Genomic DNA, 24,054 nt, shown 5'->3' on the forward strand with positions numbered 1-24,054 from the left:
GCTGTGAATAGCTTTGATGTGTCTTAAGCAAAAATATTAAACACAAAACTGCAGCCCTCTACAATGTCAAATGATGAAGCCAGTTGTAGAGCATGGAAAAGTAACAGTTTCTCTTTGTCTATGGTTTCATAAAACTTTACACTTGTGCAGGCTTTATACTTGCTCCTACCAGATTAAATATTAGCATTTTCAGCGAGTGTTGCCAATTGCCTTCAATAGTACCTCGTTCCTTCGGCCTTAATCTTCACCAGCTTCTATTCCACCAAACCAAGCTGTAATAGTGGCATGTAATTACTTTATCTCTGAGATTCATACAGCATTTTCCAATGGTATTTAAGGTGTTATAAAGGTATTAAGCCTTTAGTCCGTGCTGATCTTAGACAATATCGCAAATATAATCTTAATTGGGTCCCAGAGCATTTTAACAAAGTTAATTAAGTTGCATATATCTAGGTGTAATCATAGAGATACACTGTTCCCTCACAAGTGTTGCTGTTGCTACCATGGGAACCTTTATGGGGGTGGGCTTCGAGTTGGTCAACTTGTCCGATCGCAATCTCAAATGAAATTCAGATCTCTTAATCTCTTAATCTTTTTCATCTTTCTTTGTTGCATGTTCAAGTGGAGTGACGCTCTTTTCCAGATTAAATGTTACTTTAGGAAAATTCTTGTGATTTGAATGATTTAGGAATGTGTGTCATTCAATCAGTCACTTACATAAGGAAATTGTTGCTATTAAGAGGTATATATTTACATTTTTAATGTTTTTATTTTACAGACAGTCTTATCCATAGTGAATACCTAAGTGAAATAGTGAAATAATTTCATATTAATGGAAGCATAATATAAGCATACCCTTACGGCCACGGAATATCCTGGAAAATATTTAGTTTTAAGTTTTAAGAAGATATTGCAGGTTGCAAATATACAAGTGGTTGCAAAAAAAAAATACAGCTGTGAATATATTTACCTTTTTTCATGTTTACAATATATTTCAGTGTGTTCTTTTCTCAAAAGGGTGTGCACAAATACTGATTTCAAAAATGTAAATAAAGTGTCACATCAAAAAAATTAAGCTTTTTAAAAACGTTGGTAATTCTAATCAACGGCAATGGGGCCACTGCAGATTCTGGAGGAGTTCGTGTTTGAAGTCTGTCTGATGTGTAAGCCAGTCATAAGTAACATTTGGTCTCATCAGTGGTCGCGATATTTCTGTATACTGGGCCCGATGTTACATCATAGGGCCACTGGGTGCCACAGCAGATATAAGTCTCCACCCCTCTGATGCACTGCTACAAGGTTGGGGAATATGCTGCACGTGGTGCCTATGTCTAGGCCTCTGAGACTGGTGTTGGGTGTTGCCTCACAGAATTTCTGTCTTCCTGTGCTGCTGGAGACTGTGTCCTCTGGCATGTGCTACCTAGATTGGCATGCCCCTAAATTCCCTGATTACATCATTTATCCTATAAGGATAAATTAAATAATTCAGGCATAGGTCAAATGTATAGTGCATCTTGGTGTACCATATTAGTTTCCTCTGCTTCACTTTGTGTGCTCTAGCTGCACCACTGTGAATGCAGAGGATTTATATTATTATATACGGTATACTGCATGTCTGTGCATGTCATTTAAGAATTGTTAGTTAATAACACTAATATACTTACTTGGATGCCAGATTAACTGAGGCATGTGTGTACTTAAATCTAATTGTATGTTTGTGTGGTTTCTCCCACTAACACAAAATATATATATTAGAATATTTTCTAGACCTTAGATAAACTAGTTAATGCCATGAAATGAACCCTTTAAAGTTTTCACTGATTTACAGTGACCTGTGGCATCTGTACCTATACGGTGAGGTGTTTACAACAGGAGAGGTCTTTATAGCCCAGTAACACTGAATTGGCTTATATTTTGGAAGGTGTTCCAAATGAGAAATGCTTAGGTAAATTTAAGAGTAAAGGAGAAGAAGCAATTCCTCCTCTTATTTACATCTCTGGGCATAAAACCTAACAAGGGGGGTTATTTTCTGGCAAGGACTGATTTATGGGTCATTCTACTCCCCCCAAAGTTTCAAGCTTTTCAGTTTCTCACTGCCCCCTCACAGCTCCCTTTGTGCGTCTTGTCTCTCCTTCCCTAAGTGTTTGTCGCGTGTGGTGTTTCTTGTTGTAAGAGCAGTGAACCTGCACTCTCAATGGTTTATCTTGAGGGAGTGTATGAATTGTTTTGTTTTGATGTGGTTTTTGATCAATTCTTTAATTTGATTACAGATTTATGCAGACATTCACCCTGCATAAATGTGTATATTTTTATTGTTTTTGATCAATTCTTTAATTTGATTGCAGATTTATGCAGACAGGACTGGCGACCTGTCCAGGGTGTATTCCTGCCTTTTGCCCAATGTATGCTGGGATAGGCTCCAGCTCCCTTTCGACCCTGTTCAGGATAAGCGGGTTAAGATAATGGATGGATGGATGGATGGATTTATGCAGACATTCACCCTGCATAAATGTGTATATTTTTATTGTTTTTGATTAATTCTTTAATTTGACATATGGATTTGTGCAGACATTCACCCTGCATAAATGTGTATATTTGTATTGTTTTTAAGTAATTCTTCAGTTGGACTTATGGGTTTATGCAGACATTCATCCTGCATAAATGTTTATTTTTTGAAGCAAATAGCTGCGTTATACATCTTGTGTTTGGTATATGTTAGTTTTAACCTTCCCAGCATTCTGTTCTGCATGCGATATACTGCAATATAGTAGTATGCATGGCTACAGGCACAGCTTGATAATTTAGTTTCTGAATTCTTAGGCAGACGTGCCATCCAAATACTTTGGTAAACCAGATGATCACTGGTCTCAAACATATCATTAATAGTTTACAAAAAATATATTCACGGTTAGATCTGAAGCGCAGGCGCTCCTTTCTATCAGACGTTCACTTGTCAATCAGTCCCATACCATCGAGCGTGTCTTAGCCTGCAGAACATATGCCGAGGGTTGGTTTGCTGCTGCCAAGCAAGAGATTCTGGACTTTTGTCTGCACAAGAACCCTAGTCATGTCGTAAGGGAGTTCATTGAGGCCTTAGGCTGGCATAGGTGGATTGTATCAGAACAAAGATAAAATATTCTTTATCCACCTCATTAATGTATCTATGTATTGTGTGTATGTTTATCATAAGTAGTTGTACTGTCTGTATTGGATTCTTGGTTTCTTTTTCTTTGATTCACCTAAAACAGGTCTATCTAAATTCCACTACCATACGCTCAACCTGCATAGTAGTGAAGAATCGGGTATTGAAATTAGATCACCGTTATTGGTGCATATCACTATAAGGGACATGAAGACCATATTCACCACTCGCACTGGTTGTCATGAAACATCTTGCCATAATTTGTTTGTCTAACAATATTTTCCCATTTTGTACCAAATGTATTAGTGTTCAGTTTTTTTATGGCCACGCTGAGATCATCCAGGTGTCTCACCCATAGTAGTACGTCATCAGCGAGATGAGCTCCTTCACACAGGAAGGTCTGACCTGTCCAGCAAGTCACTTGATCTACTGGTGATTGAGTGATTGAGGACTTCGCAATGGGTCAGATCTGCGTTCTGAGGAGAATTCCGCTGGAGGTGGACGTCTTTCTGTGGTGGAAACTATTTCTGGACAGTGTGCGTGGTCTCTGACTGACCTAATGGACCTGGTGCAACAGGTCGTCCAGAGCTAGCTCCTCTACCAGCTCTCCCAGGGTGCCTACACATGGTGGGACTGGTGGGACTGGGTGTTCTGAGGGTCCGTCATCACCAGCCTCATCCACTCCCTAAAATCCTCTACGCCCTGCTGCTTCGGTGCTCAGCCCCCTGCAGGTGCCAACACTGTCGGGATTGAGACCTCAAGCATCCACAGGGAATTACATGTATAGCCACTACTTTCACAGTGACCCCTTGGAACTGTGTTTTTTGTCCCACGGGGCCAAGGGGGAATCTGTAAGCCAGTCATAAGTAACATTTGGTCTCATGTGCTGGTCAGCTTGCTGACTTCCCCCTCCCGGAGCATACATTGTTAGCCCCCACCTTTTGGCACACATGCCTGTGGGGGAGAGCTAGAGAAGGATTCTTAGAGGCGCCTTCTTGGGCCCTGGGGGCCCCCATTTTCTCACATTCCTTACAGGTTAGAGCACAGGAATACTGGAGATGGTATAAAGATGTTTCATGATAATCCCAGGTCAGAATACAGTAATGTTTGGTTCAGTGCGACTGGTGTAATGGTCTAGTTTTTGTAACAGTCTACATTTGATAGCATAACCATTCAGGAGCCAAGGGGAAACTGGGCAAAAGCTGTCTCTGTAGAAGCCATGTGTTTTAGCCCCCTGAACACTGCCTGGTGGGGCTGGCTGTAAATTACAGATGGGTGACTCACTTTTAGGGTCAAGAACTAAGGCCTGGATTTCAGAGATAAGGAGAAGAAACCAAGCAATCTGGGGGTTTTGTCTCTTTTCCTTTCATTCACCCAAATCAGGTTTATCCAAAAGGTATATTACCATGAGAGGCACAAATACATATTTACAGCATAATGCAGTTATCATGAAAACTCCGAACTACAGCATTCATAGATATGATGGGGCAGCCTGTAGCGTAGTGTTTAAGGTCAGGAAGGGTTGCCATTTGTGAGGTGCCTGAGAACTGGGGTTTCTGGTCAATGTTGTTTAAACTAGCTTTGTCAGGCCAAAGGAGATAAGGGGAAGATGTTTTAGTTGAGGGGTCAATAAGTCATGGGAATCGTGACCGACTACCAGGGCACCTCCAAGGGGGAAGACTCTGGACAATGCCACAGTGCCCTCATTTGGGCACTGCTGCCATTACACCGGTGACTGTTATTAAGATAGTAAATAGACCCGGTAACACCTTGAAAACATTGCCCATGTGATCCTTGTATTATTGCATTAAGTCTTATGTAATGGTCACAGCAATTGCATGTAAAATGGATAATCAGAAGGGAAGTTTCATGATAACTGCAACATAATAAAACATAAGGGTAATCTGTTTGGTATGGATGTGATCTGGTAAAATCAAGGAATCGGATGAGATACATTTCATACCAAATGGAGTTTAATAAACCTAACCTACACGTCCTCTCTTGGTAATCATCTAATTTTCCCTACTCAACAACCCCCAAGGGTGGGGGTCTAAATTCCAGATTTGATTTATGGCACTGCCGCCTGGTTCCAAACGTATGATTTGGCATAAAAGCAAGGGAGACCGACCAATCTGGGAAGATCGTATTCGACTTCCCACACAGCATATTGTAGGTGTATGTAAGTATCAGGAAGATCGTATTCGACTTCCCACACAACATGTCTTGTGTATGTATGTATGTATGTATGTATGTATGTATGTGTAGCAGGGGAAGATCGTATTCGACTTTCCACACGGCATATTCTATACTCTGTGTTTGTGTGTAGTCCAAGCAGGCTCGGTATGATTATTTACTCGATCTCTATTCTTAATTTGTGTATTTTGTAATTGATTGTGATATTCTAAAGCTAATAACCAACCTGTCTGCGAATAAACTATTTTGTTTGTAACTTGCGTGATCTCCATGACTCTAATTCATCTTGTACCTTTTCAGCCTAAATTACAACTGAATACTCAGGGGGAAATTGTGGCTAAAGACCGACCGATCGGCAGCGCGGTGCATCTGTGGTAGTTCTAAGCTGTGAGGCCAGCAATTTCTGTCCATTAAAGGGTCGGGTGACGCACGGCTCTTGTGATTTGGTGCGAAGGGAACCCATGGGCGTTACGGCGCTGGTTCCTGCCAAATTAGCTCTAAGGAGCCCAGATTATGCTACGCCGACCTGGGCTCGCAACTATCATGGCAGGTTTGCATATATTGTGTTGACTGGACCCTCAGCCTCTGAGTTCTCCACCGAACTGAGATTTCAGCAGTAATGTTAATCCCGGGAGCATCTATTGAGTAATGGTGGCGCAGGTACAAGTCGAATGTAATCACTCCCGAGGTCTGCATAAGTTGCAAACCCAAATTTCTAAATTATATTTTAAATGGAGTCAGATAAACGAGTGAAACTGTAGTCACCACTAAGCGTGCAATACGGCCCCGTTTGAGAACGGAGAATATTAAGAATTGTACTGATCCGTTTCTGGCCAGCTGTAAGCGGGATATGGGGCAGGTCAATCCATATCCGACCCATGGCAACGGACCCAGTATATTCTAAAACATAATTGTGCTCTGTTCTTGTACGGAGGATAATAAATAACCCTACTAATGTTCTCCCAGCAATGCCTGAAGGACAAGCACGCAAAACCCCCTTCTGTCCCCGCTAAATTCCGTCATTGGATTAGCGTGGGGTTTTACAGATGTAAGGAAAAAGGAACGTCTCTCGAACGTGATGAAAAGATACAAATTTTATTTCCGATACCGACAGTGACCAAGCGCACGAATGACACTTAGGATTCAGCAGAGTCAGACCGAACCACAAACGTTTCAAATGACTGCTTCTTATCTGGTGTCCCAACTTTGATCCGGAGTGTTGAATACACATACTAGGAAGGATGTAAACAGTTTTGTGTTGTGTGACTCCTATCAGTTAGGCCGTAGTGTATTGGCCGTCTTGCTGTGATTGAATTAGCACGTCTGTTGACTTGAGTAGTTGCTGATTTCCCACTCACGTTCGCTATGCTACTCTTGCACCAACAGTATTTGTAATAATGATAAGATCAGGGAATGTGTGGCTAGCAGACATATTGGCCTCAGAGACCGACTTTTTACACTGAGGCCTCTATGCCCCATGATAACCTCCGACCCTGAGCAGTGAGACTCCAAGGTGGGGAAGGGCAACCAAGCCTGCATTTAGATTTCTCCTTTCACAGTGACAAAACCCGCCATTTACAATACCGCTGTCTCTTTCCTTCATCTCTTGGTCCAATCTGGCGCAGGTGCCAGTGGTACATCAAAGCCAAGATGAAGTCAGTGGAGAAGAGGAGGGCTCACTGTCTGAATGGACACAGTAAGTAAAATGCTCTTTGGAGCCTTTTGATAGGGACCTTGTTTGAGAAAATGAATACGTAACCGAACACATTTTGCATGGTCGCGGTGGCTTTTTATCAGACCAATGATATAGAGTCTTTATGTGGCTGTCATTGCGAGTTAAAATGTATGTCCTGTTTTGTGAAATCCTGAGATTTTGTAACAGCTTTAAAGAGAAGATGACATGGAACATTTTACTGTAAGCTGTAAATTGATATAATAAAAATGTCTGAGAATCTTCACTCAGTGGCCATTTTATTCGATAGACCTGTACACCAGCTCTTACAACTAGGAATTACACACTGGCCAGCACACTATAGGCTTCATTTGATCAATAAGTTTCCCAGTGGAATGATTGTTGGTGCCAGACTGGGTGGTTTGAGTATCTCAGAACTTGCTCATTTTTGAGAGAGTGACGGGTAGGTGACGGTAACGCAAATAACCACTCATTACAACAGTGGTATGCAGTAGAGCATCTCTGAACACACAACGCGTGGATAGGCTATAGCAGCAGAAGACCAATAAGTCCAATAAACACCTAATAAAGTGCTCACTGAGTGTATATCATTTCCAATTAAAATTGCACAAAATTCAATATGGCAATGCATACAATTTTTGGGGAGGGGCGTGAAGAGATGCGTATATGTACCAATTTTCATGCCTTTCATTTTAAACAACTGCTCTCGTATGCCATTACGAGAGCCAATCGATGCTATGCTGTGTGCCTGAGTTACTGTTAAATCCCTCTGAATTGCTACTGAATCCACATCCACTAATGTGGATTTTACAGCCACACTGGTGGAAAATTAAAAAAGAAAAAATGAAGTAAGCAAAAGTAATAACATATGCCACCTCTTTTTCCGCATTGTTTCATACAATAACAAGACAGGAAGAATTATCTAGAAGCATTTATGCTCCCTGGCCTCTACCTATTAATCTACATTTACATTTTGGCATTTAGCAGGCACTATTATACAGAGCGGCTAACAAATGCTTACAGAAAGGTTAGGCAAAGCACAGAGACGGTACCAATTTATCAGTGCCACAGCTAGCAGTACTGTAGGAGTCTATATACAGATGCAACAAAAATGTTAATGCTATTGTTGGTACAAGAGCAGTATTGGGGTCGAGTGCGCTAAGTATGAAATGGATTTGATGGTGTAGCATGAAATGTAACATAACAAGGGGAGTTTAACCCAGAATTAGTACTGATAGTTCATGGTTTGTTGAGCCAAGAAACAGCTCGAAGAGGCAAACAAAGGAAGGCCACTTTAGCTCTGTACGGCTTTAAAAAGGCGGCACATCTATTTTCTATCTGTCTTTGTCCCCGGCCACCTCCTAAAAAATTGTTATTCCTGTGAATAAGAAGCGCAGAAACAAAGGCTGATGTTGCATAGTGAGAGAATTGATTAGGTTTCCTCTGGCAGTAACTGATGCATGAAAGAATGCACTTGCTCTGAGTCATGTCCTGCGGCCATTTTGGTCCGCTGCGTATCACTTGCCTTTCAAGCTCTGTGCAATGTTGCATGAGCTCTGGGCATACAATCCTTCTGTTTTTTTTGTTCTTTTCAGTTTTTTCCTGGTTTATGGGATGCTTTTTGTCTGGGCAGCTTTCTTTTGTTACTGTTTTATCTTATTCCTCTGGTGAAAGGAGAATACGAGAGGGGATAAGGGCAGGTATTGAGGACTCTCGACCTAGGCCAAATAACTATATGAAATACCTTAACTTTTGAGGCATCTGTAGAATTCCTGCAGAATCCTGACAGTTTTAAAAATATGTACAGTCTGTTGGCAAAAGTTTGTGAACACCTAGACTGAAGCTGACTGTAACAGAAAGTTCTGTGCGAACTTGGCTTGTACTGGGCTATTTTAAGTACCTCCATTTTGTCTAATTTGTGTCGTAATGTTTAGTGTGCTTTAAGTGTTTAGTAATCTTCCAAAAAATGTAGAGAAGGCAAAGGTTCATTATTTTGTTTGTTTAATGTGCCGCACACAGAGATAAATGGACAGTCTATATATTTACTAGTGATGTCCCATTTTTTCTATACATTATGGGCCTATTTCACAGACAATGATTACGCTTAGACCTAGACTATATTGACTTTTGAGAATCTAGTCTCTAGAGACTGTTGTGCATGAAAATCCCAGGAGATCAGCAGTTTCTGAGTTTCAATCCACCCTGTCTGTCACCAACAATCATTCCATGGCCAAAGTCACCAAGATCACATTTCTCCTCCATTTGGTCTGAAAAACAGTTGAACCTCTTGACTACTTCAGCATGCTTTTATGCGTTTAGTTGCTGCCACATGATTGGCTGATTAAATATTTGCATTAACTGGTGTACATGTCTACCTAATGAACTGATCACTTAGTGTATTTCTACATAGTAAAGGCTTTAAGAATGGATTAATTGAGCATAAATGTAAAACATGTTTCTTAGTCTTGTGTATGTTATGTAGAAATGTACTTTTTGGAGCTCTGTTCTCCAACTTTTGCTCCAGACTGTATTGTCTACAGCATTCAGAACAAACATATCTTCTTTTTTGTCTACATATTGTATTAAGGACATGTTCCTGAAAATGCTCAGGGATCTGAAGGAATAATTCATATTCCAACATCTAGTGTTTTTCAAATTTGTATTTGACCCTGGGCCTGTATTCACAAAGCACCTCAGAGGCAGAGCACTGAGCTCAGATCAGTTTAGTGCTTTAGCTTATCATTGTTAAGGTTCATATAGACAGGGGCGACCTGATCCTAGATCAGCGATTCCACTCTGTGATTCCTTATGGATATCGGCCCGGGTCTGGTGGCTCTCAGTTAAAGAAAGGTGACCCTGGAGATGGGTGCCATCACTGCCTAACCTCTGCTGCTGCCCAGCCTGCGAATACCAATGCTGCATACTCTGTGCCAGGGCTCTCTCCGCGCTAGCTGGCAGCTAGCCTGACTGCAGATAAGGGGGGGGGTTCATCTCTCTATGCTGCCTGCATAGAAAGCACCGCCCCGTCGTGTGGAAATTCGCAGCATTGTCTGAGGGAGGTGCAGCTGTGCCTGGGCATGGCTTTTTACGATGACCCCAGCCACGGCTCATTATCCATTCCGTTAGCCGCACCAGACTCTCTCCCCGTCTCAGACAAGGCCTCAAATCACAAACTCGCACACTGCGGGGCTCAGGGCCAACCCTGCTGAGACCCCCTGTTTTGTAGGATGCGCAAGGTGCTTACTTTTCACCTTCGACAAGTGCATTTTAAGTCGGCGTAATATTTATTATTACTATTCTGCAGTATGTTCACATATTGTTTGGCAATCTGTGATATTCATGAAAAATATGTTCCCTGCATTAAGTGTTTTGCATTCATTTGTACATACATATTATAAGTGAAAGCAGTAAAGTTAAGTGTGATGGTTGTTTGAGCAAATGCCCTTCAACAACATGGACTGTTATTTTATACTTTTCCAGGTATTTTAAGATGTCTGTTATCTTGAAGTCTTAGTGAAACTTACGTTCGATTGAAAGGAAGAAAGAAAGAAAGAAAGAAAGAAAGAAAGAAAAAAGCAGGTCTCATCTACTACTTTAGCAATATTGTATGCTGCTGGGTGAAGTTTTCATTTTCTAAGTTTAATTCAATCAGAGCAACTCATACAGATTACAGTTGTTGGCATTTAATTTCTGAGCCCATCTTATGCCATATATATATATATTTTCTTTTTATGGATAAAAGAGATTATTTTTTGCCGTCTATATTGCATTAGTCTCTATCGAATTGCATTTTTACATATTGAAAATTGAAGGGTGCACTGCACTCTTGTTTGCTGTCTCTCATGATTTCAAGGTCCTGAGCCAATGTGACCTTAACTCACTTTGTCTTTACAAATGAAATTACACAGGAACAGGCTGATACTGCTTTATATAACACCATTAGTGCTCCTCCGTCGTCCTGAAATCTTTGAAACATAAAAAGTGCTAAATAGGTCATATTTGAATTTTGTGGAATAATCTTACTGCTATTTAGGTTGAATGTGGGTTGAAAGTTTCTGTTTTATGTTACTCATCCGGTTCCGTGCCTGTTCCAGTACCTTTCCCGGGAATAAAGACGTACATTGACCCCGACACCTATGAGGATCCCGCCCAAGCAGTCCACGAGTTCGCCAAGGAGATCGACCCCTCCCGCATTCGCATCGAGAGAGTGATCGGAGCAGGTAGGTGTTGTCACCGGACCTCGGTCAAAAAAATAATTGTTTTGGATTAAAATACTTTTCTGTGCTTGATAAAATGGTTGGCATTTATATAGCACCTATATCCAATGTGCTGTACAAGTGATGCTTCTCATTCACCCATTCATACACACACCAACGGTAGGCGATTGGCTGCCATGCAAGGCACCAACCAGCTTGTCTGGAGCAATTTGGGGGTTAGGTGTCTTGCTGAGCGCTTCAACACAACCAGGTCAGGATCGAACCGGCAACCTTTCGGCTGCCCTACGACTGCTCTTACCTCCTGAGCCAATGTCGCCCATTGACCTTGACTGGTGGAATTGAGCCAACCAAGAAGACTGGGTTTGCGCAGTATTTCATAGGTTCCAATACACTAGACAAGCTCAGTAAAGCATAGAAAAGTATTTGAATCCAAAACAATTGCACATTTGACCCAGGTCAGGTTGTCACCTGAGGCAGGTTTATTCTTACCTTTTATTCTTATTCTATTCAGCGCTGTCTGTCTCCTGAAAATATAAAGCATCCTGTTTGCATTGTGCCTTATCTTTACCTTCAGCTAAAACCACTCTCAAATGAATATTTACTTCAGTGAGTGTGAAAGGATAAGTCATCTTAATTATGAAAGTATTTCCACTGCCTGCATAAATCCAGTAATATAAGTCTCTTTTTTTATCGGACAGATACCTTAATCACCCTTTTCTCATATCCCTATTTCTATTCCTAATTCTATTGCATCGTGCCTGGTGTAAAAGTAATTTATTTCAGCTTAGTCTGACAGTAAGGAGAAATTAAACCTCTTATAGTGTAGAGTAAAACAAAAAAATATTGCTAAGAATAGGTTCCAGGAGGATTCGTTTTCAGGTGAAAGAAAAGACCTTTAGAATTAAATATTTTAATACATGAAAATTGGAAACAGCCCATGTCTGCCATCTGGTGGTCTACCACCATAGATCTGCGGTGAATATCCCGCTATGATTACTGTATATGCGCCAGTGGGACTCAAACTGGAAGTGGGGGCCCTATGGTAGATATAAAAAATACTTGTTTAAAATACACGCTTTCAACTGACATTTAAATCACTCAATTTCAAAATGCAGTTGTTTAGACATCTAGTCCCGTATTTGGACAAATATCCTGGTGGTGGGTCATTCACTGAATGGGTCATGGCTCACAGAGTTGATGAACCATTGATTACTAGTTAGTCAAGCAAGAAGGCTAATGCAGATCTGTGAGACCGTTTGACATCTTATATACAATGAAGGCTATTGTCCAAAACATCATCAGTAAAGGTCCTTTTGCAAGAATGACAGTGTTTTTAACAAATACAGCAAACATGTAAAATACATAAGATTTTATGTCTCAATATAAGACTAAAATACTTGGTTTTTGCAGTGTAGCACTTGCAGATACATTACATTACAGGCATTTGATTGACACTCTTACCCAGAGCAACATACAGTTGATTAGACTAAGCAGGAGATAATCCTCCCCTGGAGCAATGCAGGGTTACGGGCCTTGCTCAAGGGCCCAACGGCTGTGCGGATCTTATTGTGGCTACACCGGGGATCGAACCACCGACCTTGCGGGTCCCAGTCACGTAACTTTACCACTATGCTATAAGCCACCATCATCAGGTTTTCAGATACTAATCTTCCAGCACACCTTATGTAACTGGAAACTTGTGGTTGTGTGACTCAGGTGAATTTGGGGAGGTTTGCAGCGGGCGACTCCGAAGTCTCGGTAAGAGAGAGATATCCGTGGCCATAAAAACCCTGAAGGGCGGGTACGTGGAGCGGCAGAGGAGGGACTTCCTGCGAGAGGCGAGCATCATGGGCCAGTTTGACCACCCCAACATCATCCGACTGGAGGGCGTCGTCACCAAAAGTAAGGTGTCGCAAATGGATATTGGTATTGGCGACAAAGCTTCCCACGTGACATTTCAGTCCGGTCACATAATTTCATTGCCAGACAATAACCTGTCTCACCCTGACGACCTGATTTTAAATGCCACTATGCAAAGTGACGGTTGATTTATTTTGTTTAAAATTGGCTTTTAGCCTCTAACCAAAACATGTTGGTTTTGTGAAGTTGAGGTAAAATTCATTCACCTTTCATTTATATAAAAAAATTGTGCCAGCCTTTTTGCTTGGAGGCTTCATTGATTTGTTGATTAACTGTCATTTATTGATCATGACAGTTATCACACACCTGGATGTTGTTTAAAGCAAACATGATGAGCTAGTCAAGGCTATTAAAGCAGTCCCACACTGCTTATGGGTACAGACCAGGCATCGCTAAAATTGGGAGCAAATATGTCTCAGACTGTTGCAAAGCATTGCAAGCTATTAGGGCAACTGTACTGTCCAAGGCAAACCAGACCAAAACAGTTATTCACAAATGCACCCTGAGTGTTCTAAGAATTAAGTGTGATGTCCCTGTGATCAACCTGCAGTTTATACAGTCTATTACTGCTTATAAATGGGGGCTGTGGTCCTGACAACTGTCCTCTATCCATCAATCACCTCACTGGGCAGGGGGGCAGGTGCCTATCCCAGCATGCATTGGGCAAGAGGCAGAAATACACCCTGGACAGGTCACCAGTCCATTACAGGGCACACACACCATTCAATCGCACACTTATACCTACATGCTTACTCTGAGGGGACTGTGCTATCCACTGCACCACCGTGCTGCCGAACAAATGTCCAATGGACTGAAACATTTTCCCCTGTGTATGAAGGCAAAATGAAAAATACCTGCCAGCAGCACAGCAGCTTAGGCTAATCCTGTGGAGACGGGATACAGGTAGCCCCTCTGTTGTCCTTTCTCTCGCATTTCTGCCATCCCTGTGAAGATGTGTTGAGCCTTGTTGATTTAGCCTCTGTTTCACACCAGAGTTGTACTGACTTTGGCACAGAAAGGTCTGGGGCAGGCAATCAGCCCTGGCAGGGTGGTGCTCTCTCACATGGGCCACACTGACTAAAGTACAGCATACACCTGGATTTAAACCTCTGTCAGGGGTGGAAAAAGTACCCAGGAATTATACTTAAGTTAAAGTATGGAGTATCTAGCTAAAAATATACTCGAGTGATAGTGAAATGTAAATGTTCTTGGGATTGCTAGGGATATACAATGCTGAAATAAAGAGACAGAGACTTTTTATTTTAGATCACATCAGTTAAACATTAGTTTATGAGTTTGTACTCTTTACTATACACAACAATTCCTGATAATTGTTGGAATTGGACTGGAATGTAATGCTGCAGATAACTTGTTCAAAGTTAAAAAATGTCCAAACTCTCAGGTCTGGACTACATCAAACTCTTTATTGTGGTATTTAAACAGACAAATGCACAATGCCACTGTATGAAACTGCAACTAGAGAGCCGGCAAAATCAATGCAATGGGGATGACTATAATGGTGAAGCCAAAGATGAGTGATGTTGATTATGCTTGTCAACTGGACACACTATTTACATTCAATAAGCTTGTTGAATTGAAAAGCTCATTCTAGATCACCACTGGAGTGATACTCATTGCGGTTATTTCATAATAAGCCAGTCAGCTAAATAATACATGACTTAATTAGACAAGCTCTACTGGAAGGACACAGTGACACCCAGTGTGTGATTAAAGGTGATGTGACATCATCATTGATTGTAGGTGAAATGTCTTTGGTCCAGGAATACTGCAGAGTATGTTAGGTTGTGATAAGATGACCATAGCCAGCCAAATATTAGCTTAGCTTAGCCAAAGACAAACAGAAGGTTGACATGGTTCCGGGGGCACAAGCATCACTTTGAGAAAGTCACCTCTCCCAACCAATACTCATTCAATTTCTGTTAACCAATTATCATCAGACCTGTGGACCACTTAGACCAAGGAACTGTATAACAATTAATAGCAATTAATAGCAATTAATACTAATTTGAGTGAAGAAACAATAATAATAAACAATAAATAAGTCTTGATATTTTAATTGCATCTCTGTTTGTTCTTTATACAACCCAGTCATGCATACTCCATTGAAATTGCGAATAATAATTTTGTTCATTAGAGAAACGTCTCGAAACACACCGGGATAAGTGGTGTGATAATGGACCTGTCGTCAGAGGAATTTTCCATGTTATTCAAGAAATAAATGTGCTTTTCATTGTGTACAGATAATTGCTGTCCTTCCCCTGGGGTAGTGGGGAATAATATTGCTATTTTCCGATCTATTCGCCCCCACTGTCCCTGGCAAAAGCTGTAGACTGTCAACATTACAAAGTGGTCTTAATCTCTTTGTTTGTATTTGAAATAGTTAGTAATATTGCGTCCCTTGCTGTGGGATCCAGCCTGTTTCTTGCTTCCTTATCTTTATGCCCAGCTCTTACACCAGGGCTACTCAACTCCTGGTCCTGCAGGCTGCAGTGTCTGCAGGTATTTGCTCCAACCATGCACTACACCGGCTTATTTCACCAGTGAGCTTACTTCCTGAACAAAAGAGGCGTCAGATTTCTGACTGAAAGATTAGATTTTCTTTGTTCGTCCTGTGGGATGCAGAACAGTAACTAACCTCTCCAACTAAGCTATGTAAGAAGAACTGAAATGAAAGTGCCAATAATCATAACTATAGCTTTCCAATGCAAAACGTGCAATGCAATGTGATTCAATGCCTTTATTGTCAATTCCCATGGATGTTCATTTTGCAACTGTAGCACTGCACAACATACAATATCAGCATGTCATCAAAAGGACATGTGTAGACATGCAAAGTATATATTATACATTTACTAGAAACAACATGCATATACTGCACACAGGATATTCATTATACATTCACCTGCAGTAGCATTAAATATGCTAAGCTATTGTTACCTGGTACAAATGTAGCCAGCCTCTTACCCCTTAACTGAACCACAATGAGCCTAATTTACTGTATGTAGTACTGATGTGATGTGAGATTGAAAGCTTGTTCCATATATAACTGCTAATGTCAAGGCAAAGTGGTCATTAGCAGTTTCCTATCTGAATTCAAGTGTAACCCATTTAGCATGTTGAAGCTTGATGCCTCACATTCCCAACCCCTTTGAGAGAGGAGACAAGCGAGTGATTCAAAGTTCAGGCCGTTGTTTCTGCAGCATGTCAGCTGTGACAGCAGTCAGATATGCCAACCACATTGTGCTGCGAGACACATTCCTTCCCTTCCTGACGCCTGGAACTGTTACTTGGAGGACTTGTTGTCACTCCACTGTGTTGCATTTCTACACATAGTTGCCAGGGTTTTTCGAGAAACGTTGAACGCTGCCACATGAGTGTGTGGGGACCAGTCCAAAATGCAGGTTGGGGATGGGGCGGGGGGGCGGGGGGGGAGTCTGTAAGAAATTCAGCTTTACAAAGGTATTTTCTTCCTTCTGCATAGTACACCTGTAACAGGACTGTAAAAAAGCTGTAGTGTGAGTAACTTTAGCATGGGGGTCGATGGAGGGGCAGGGAGGGAGGCCATAAGTAACCTAAGGATCACAGTTTAAGAATTGCAGACATTGGTTGTGTCTTGAGGTCACCAAGTCAAAAAAAAAAAATGGCACCTCCATACCAACTGTTTGGAAGGGTGGCAGAAAGTCAGCCCTTATTGAGCTCAATAAACAAACCAAGCATCTTAAGTTTGGAATTATGACTGGAAGAGAGTGCTTTGGTCAGATGAGATCATGAAAGGTTTGGCCATTCACATCATCACGCAAAATGGAATGCATACAAGGAGAAGCACCTCTTAGCTACTGCCAAATATGGCAGTGGGTCATTGATGCTTTGCAGATGTTGCTTTGCTGCCAGTGGTCCAGGGGCACTATTTAAACTGGCACAATTAACAAAGTACCAACAATCTGGTTGCCTCTGCTAGGAAGCTGAGACTTGGTCTGAGGTAGATTTGTCCAGCAGGACAATAACTCCAAGCATACATCAAAAAGTATTGAACTAGTGGTGCCAATAATTGTTTGGGTAAATACAATATTTATTTGAAAAAAGACTTTGGTTGATTCTATTGAATCAGTAATAAAACACACTGCTTTAAACATTTTGGAAAATAAAGCTTATGTCAATAACTGGATTATTTTTTAGTTTACAGCATTTTCTGTGCATATTTATCAAGGGTGGCAATAATTCTGGAGCCCACTATACATACATACATATATATATGAAGTGCATACCTATGTATATACCTATGTGTAGGCCTATACTGTGTGTGTATATACATAATATACATGTGTGGGTATGTATGAAAAAAGCTAAATAAATATGAAGGATTCAGTAAAGCACAGGATTTTTAAGATCTCATTCCAGCTGCAGCATGCGAAGCTCCTGTTTTCCTCCACCCATAAGGTCTTGCTGTCTGCCACATACATCCACACACACACACGCGCAAACACACACATACGTACATACACCCTCACTCACACACGCAAACACAGACATACGTACATACACCCTCACTCACAAGCGCAAGCCGCTGACAGCTGGGGGTGGTGAGGAAGTGAGTTGTCTGGGTGATCTGTCTATCCGTGATACTGGATAATCCCACCCCCATGCGTTTGCTCAGGCGGTTTGTGTCCCAGTACTGCAGAGCGCACTGCTGCTGTCTCTCACTCACACACACACACACACACACAGCAAGCCTGATGCATTTTTCTTTCTTTCTGTCTCTCTCATGCTCGCCCTCCTTCCCGTTCCCTTTCCCTTTCTGTCTTTGTCCATACAGTATACCGCTTTCATATCTTATTGTAGCTTTGCACTGTGCTACGCTTATGGTAGGAAGTAATCCAAGGTGCAAGTTTAAGAGCTTCATTGTATTCATATCTCTATGGGTGGCAGGAGATTTTATTCCTCAGGGTTTTCAGAAAACGATATTAAGAAGAATGCTGGGTGCTGGAGAAAGAGACTATTGTTTCTGTGACAGCACACACAAATGTTCAATCACAGCACTTTGCCTGCTTTTATCTCCTCCAGCTTCTTGATAGAAACAAAAATAAAATTACAAAATGTTGTCTTTTATGGCTTTTTAATGCCTTCATTATGTTAATGCTGACAGGTTAAATCCTTTTTTAAAGATTGGAAGATTCAAACTCTAAATTGAATGAAGCAAAGTAGTATAAAACATTGGTTGTCGGAGCTGTGCTGTCAGCTAGTTATGAGTTTTATAACGCTAAGATTTTGGATGCACTCATGTTGCTCACTCGTGTGTGTCAGAGTCTGTGTCATTGAGGACGATTTTGACAAATTGATTCTGCCGAGCTCTGTTCTTGTGCTGAAGTTGAATAACCACCCAGATAACATTTTGCGTTATTCTCCTGAATTATTTCTTTCTCCCAGAATTGGAACCACAGAATCGTCATTTTTCTCTCAAAGCTACTCACGAAGGCAATTTCATCCACATGATTCACAATCATATATTTTAAATAGTGCAGTCTCTATCATTTTTATTATGAACCAAAAATGGGAGGCCGGGGAGATTGCTTGGTTCAGCAGCTGATCAATGGTCTAGTCTGGCTCTCTTTGTCCCTCCCCCTCGGACTGATGAAATGCGCAGTTCTGCAACAGTTCCCTACTGCTGTTTTATCTCTGTTGACAGTACAATATCCAATATAAAAGTTTGATCTTAAGGGAGATGTTTTGATGCCCTTCTTCAGAAACAGAAACAAGGAAAAACAAATGAACAAATGAAAATAATTACTGAACTGGATACTTTTTCCTCTACATCACTCTAGACCTCTATAGTCAGATAATGCCATGAGTTAGAATCAATTAAGTTTATGAAGGTTATGAAGACCCAAAAACAGTGGCACAATTCCAGGTAAAACATTGCAAACATTTCCAGTTCATAAAAAAGTATCAACCATGCAAAAGACGGTGCCATTTTGAGTCAATGACAATCTAAGGATATAGGCAAGTCATGATGAGCGACAGCCATATGTAAAAAGGCACTCAGAATTACTCCTAAGAATGGTCTCAAACTTTGACTACAAAAAGTAGGACTTAAGTGCTACGCATAGCAGCAAGACCAATTTTTTTAGCAAAGCGTAAGCAGCATTCTTAGGTGCTGATCTCAGTTTAATTCACGGCTCCCAGGAATCAGCCAATAGCAAGCCTTCATACCGCAGAACAGCCTGTTGCATGAACTGGCACGATTAGCAATTTGCTTGTGCCTTCATTCAAGTTATATTGAAAAGGAAGATACGTTGACAAATACGAGTGCTTCTTTCTTGCCACACAATTTTGTCCCACCTTACCATTTTAAACGGGTACAATTAGGAATGTGCTCATGCTTGTATTCAATTTATATTATGCTAATTTTGACCCTTGTTTAAATTCCCGTTTTCAAATGAATGTCTGCGAATCATATCACAACTAATTGTTAAGAGCTGTAGCATAGAATATAATATGACGTATGCTAAAATAATGGATTGAACAAGGTGAAAATCTAACTTGACGCAGCAAGAAATCGTAAATTACTTCAAGCGGAGTATTAAAATGGAAGAATGTAATAAGACTTAATGGCAAGAAATCTCGCAAGCTATTAATTCCTCCTTCCCCTCCACTAAACAAACTCCAGACAAATGTGAGGAGAGATTATACAATTTCCACATCACAAAAAAGGGAGATTTTGATTCATAATGAGAATCTTAGAGCCACTGGTCACAGGTCTGATACTCATCTCATGATCAAGACCTTCAATAACTCCAACAACTCAGGTAAAGCCCGCAGTCCAAGCCTCTAGCTTCTGACGGATGGTTCTGACATGCGTAGGGAAATGAGTGAACAGCTTGACATTGTTTAGAACTGTCAAAGCCTTGATAGTGTCATGTGTAGCTCTACTGACTGTTAACTGTAATGTAAGTCATCACTTGTGCATTGCAGTATTTTTCCCGTCACCAGGAACTGTAGTGTCATGATAACTATAATTTATGCTGTGGGAAGAATGCAGTAGGAGAATATACAACATATCTTACAATATCTGTGACAAACAGAATACACACGACAGTCAAGACGCTACTTTTTCAACAATTCCTCGTCGTCAGATATTTCTTATAGGCCTACGTCTACTTTCTCTACTTCCTTTGTAGAAAAGTGCACGCACCACAGCACGCACCACAGCCATCTGCTGGCAACTCCTAACCGAGTAAAGACACCTCTTGAGCTCTCTTAAATAATTTAGGAGCTAAGACTATTTTTGACAGATCAGAAATTTTATATAATGTACTTATTCTTACTTACAATTAGGATCAAAATCACGTAATTCTCAGAATTCTAACACACTTGAGACCTAAGTTTTACACTGAGTGGCTTCATACATACCGGCCCAGGTCTTCTTGATCATGTTATTTCACTCACCTGTCCTCTTGAATCTGTGGAATTGCATTATTGACCAGTTCAGGAACTGCTGAATCATCTTTCATCTTCTCTCCCATTTGAATCTGTCAGAAGTACAAGGAAACCAAAGCCTCCTTGCATTTCGTAAGACTTGCAGTCCTTCGATATCCGTGACCTTTATAGGGAGATCGCATTCGGACAGAAAATCGGTTGCATCATGCATTTAGTAGACACTCTATTGAATTGGTTTAAGAGCTGCGCTCAAGGGTACAACAACAGTGTCCCACTTGAAAATCACTTGTAACCTCTGAGTTTGCCAGCCCTGTTCCCTAGACATTACGCTACACTGCCACCCTCCTGGTTTCATTCCCATTCTTCTCTCTCTGCAGGTCAACCAGCAATGATCGTGGTGGAGTTTATGGAGAATGGGTCCCTGGACTCTTTCCTAAGGGTGAGAATGTGTGCTTTCACAATGCAGTTTAAAAATAGAAAACATAGAGATAGGATCTCTGCTGCAAACTGATAATAACTCCAGTTATGTCAGCTTCACCAGCATGGAAATTGGGCTGGTCAAGCTGGTCATGAAGCTGGTCTAGCTGGGTATGAGCTGGTCAACCAGTTAGTGCTGGTAGCTTGCCTGTTCTGGTAGCTGGTCAAACCATGTCAAAATGGGAGCTGGTTTGAACTGGTCAAGCAGCTGATTGAAAACCTGTTTCAAAACCTTCTTGAGTTTTTTTTTTTCAGCAGGGATATGTTAAGTAGAGATAACTCTTCCCAGGTTCCCTTTAAAATGTTTATTGATTTGCGAACTGATGAGCCTTTGACTGCTGGTTCACGAATCCTGAATAAACCTTGATTCCCCGACATGTCTTTATGAGCTTGTGTGCAGTCGCGCTTATGTTTAAAAATAGCCCATCACACTGCCTTTGCTGAACAGCTGCCATCTGCAAACCCCACTCTCCTTAATCGCAGCTCTGTCTTGTGCGAGAGCTGTGATTGATGGTGGGATAGTGTGTGGAAAAGGCTCTTTTGTAACGCTTTGATATTCCTTGAACATTATCTCATTTAAAGTTGAAATAGATGAAAACTCCAGAGTGGAGTTATCTCAACAGTTGTAATCGACCTGGCCATCCTTTACCATATAACATCTGATATGTCTTTGTATTCTTCCCTTCCCTTTAATCAGTGGAGTCATTGCTGTTGTGTTTTCAATGAATAAACTCCCAAAGGAAGAGCATATCCTCCGGAGTTGTAAACAGATCAATCGTACACATCGGCAGTGGAATTTGTAATATGGTGTTAGCAGCAGGTCAAAGTGGCACTGAAAAAGACTGTTGTTAAGAGGAATTTAAACACAACAAATGTGGATGTTCCATGCTATGCGACAGTGCTAATATCAGTAATAATCTTAAGAACATTAACCATAATTGATCATTGTTTATTGCTGTCATTACATGCTGTTTCATTTTTGTTGCAACGTTTAATTGTGAACGGTTCTGGAATGTACTTCCTATCTACTATATGAACACGTTTTATGTAAATACACCAGTTAAAAATGATATAAAACGAAACATCCTGAATTTGAATGGTTACAAAATGCCAGTTTCCATATGGACATCTGTGGACAATGACAGTGTTCAAGAGGTTGATGTATAGTTTTCCTATTTATTTTCCTACAGAATAAAGTCATTAGCCAAAGTAACACCATTTCACAGTGACTTTTTTCTACCCCATCTTTATATACTATGAAACTGAATGCACTGCATCTTTTTATATATTCAGTGAAGATTTGACAGGGGATGCTGAGTGATGACAGGGTGACAGACTGCTGATTGCTCACTCCCCCACTGTGCTGTTACACGGCCGACAATATGAAGCTGTCGGGCTTTACAGTCCAGCCTGAGTGAACGGTCTCAAAGTCAGACCACCCTGCCAGTGCCCTGCCTGCCTCTCTCTTTCTCTCTCCCTCTTTCTCTGACTCACTCTCTCCTTCTCTCTCTCTTTCGCTTTCTTATTTGCTTCATTAGCTGGAGAACTACAGCCATATTGCCAAAGCAAAACATACAATACTATATATTATATATATAAAAACACACAGAAACATGGAAGACACATATACAACATGCAACGAGTATGAACAAAGCGAACATATTACAACAAACACATTCACATACTTAAAAAAGAAAATAAAAATATATTAAATTAGAATCTTTCAATTATAAAATTATTAAACAAATATGTGCAGTAGAGGTAAAAAGGAAATACTTGTCTCTCTCTGCCTCACTCTCTGCCTTCCTCTCTCTGTCTCTCCTACTCCCTCTCTCTCTCTAATCCCTTTTGAAATTCAAAATCTAAATCTAAATTTGAACTCTCTCTGTCTTATACACCCAGAAGCATGACGGTCACTTCTCCGTGATCCAGCTGGTGGGCATGCTACGCGGCATCGCCTCAGGCATGAAGTACCTCTCAGACATGGGCTACGTCCACCGCGACCTGGCCGCCCGCAACATCCTGGTCAACAGCAACCTGGTGTGCAAGGTGTCCGATTTCGGCCTGTCCCGGGTGCTGGAAGATGACCCAGAGGCAGCCTATACCACCACGGTCAGTGCAAGCGTCCCCCGAAGGGCAAAAGACTCAGAGGGTCACACACACACACACATACACGCACACACTCATTTATGCTTTAAACTACTGCATCAGCTGGTGGTACATTTTTGCTTTTTGAACATTAGAAGTGTTCGGTTTGAGTGCCTATTCCCTTCGCTGCTGGAATGAACTTCCAGCTTGGTCTTGGTTCACTTGGTTTACATTAGGTTTAATTTACAGATGTACATTAAGTGCATACCAAAGGTCGTTGGAACTACTACAGAACACTGCTTAGATAGGGTACAATTCTCATAAAATATCAGTAAGCCATTGCCATAAACAAGTCTAGCATCGCAGTCAGTAAAGTTATAGCAAGTCATGAACTAAAAGTGAGGCATGATTACAAGAGATATGACAAGATGAATATGAAAGTGCAAAAATATTACCTCTTCAGACTACATCTTGATTCCCTTCCCTTCCACTTTCAGCTTTGTATTAGTTCAGGTTATGGTTTATTTTGAGTTTTGTTTTTCTTCTTAGAATGTGTTATGTATTTCTTCTTAGAAAGTGGTATGAATGTAATCTGAATGTATTCAGGATTTAAATTTTGGTTCCTGGTTAGTATAGTTAATTTAAATTAGTGTTTTAGTGATGTTGCATATATACTTACTGGCCTGGGATTGTTTTTTTGTCAGGTCTGGCAGTATAACCCATAATTGCACATAACACTGGGCAATACAATACAATTCTCTTTCACTGACCTTCAAATTTCTAATTGGCAGCATGCTAAATAGATGCGCAGCTGATTGGTGCAAATGTAAATCACCATGTTACTTATCCAAGCAACACAGTCTTCAAAA

At 40.9% G+C, this 24,054-nt stretch overlaps 1 protein-coding gene across 1 annotated transcript in view; it reads left to right on the forward strand.

The window, feature by feature from the left end:
• The window catches only part of LOC133123306 (ephrin type-A receptor 6-like), a 210,192-nt gene that overhangs the window by 174,923 nt on the left and 11,215 nt on the right, over window positions 1–24,054 (forward strand). Inside the window, exons 9-13 of the mRNA XM_061233659.1 lie at window positions 6,961–7,031; window positions 11,123–11,248; window positions 12,962–13,147; window positions 20,998–21,059; window positions 23,000–23,209. Of these exons, the coding sequence (XP_061089643.1) occupies window positions 6,961–7,031; window positions 11,123–11,248; window positions 12,962–13,147; window positions 20,998–21,059; window positions 23,000–23,209 (655 nt within the window). The remainder of the gene's footprint in view (window positions 1–6,960; window positions 7,032–11,122; window positions 11,249–12,961; window positions 13,148–20,997; window positions 21,060–22,999; window positions 23,210–24,054) is intronic.

This window comes from Conger conger, chromosome 3 (assembly GCF_963514075.1).
Source record: "Conger conger chromosome 3, fConCon1.1, whole genome shotgun sequence".
In the NCBI taxonomy this organism is placed as follows: domain Eukaryota; kingdom Metazoa; phylum Chordata; class Actinopteri; order Anguilliformes; family Congridae; genus Conger; species Conger conger.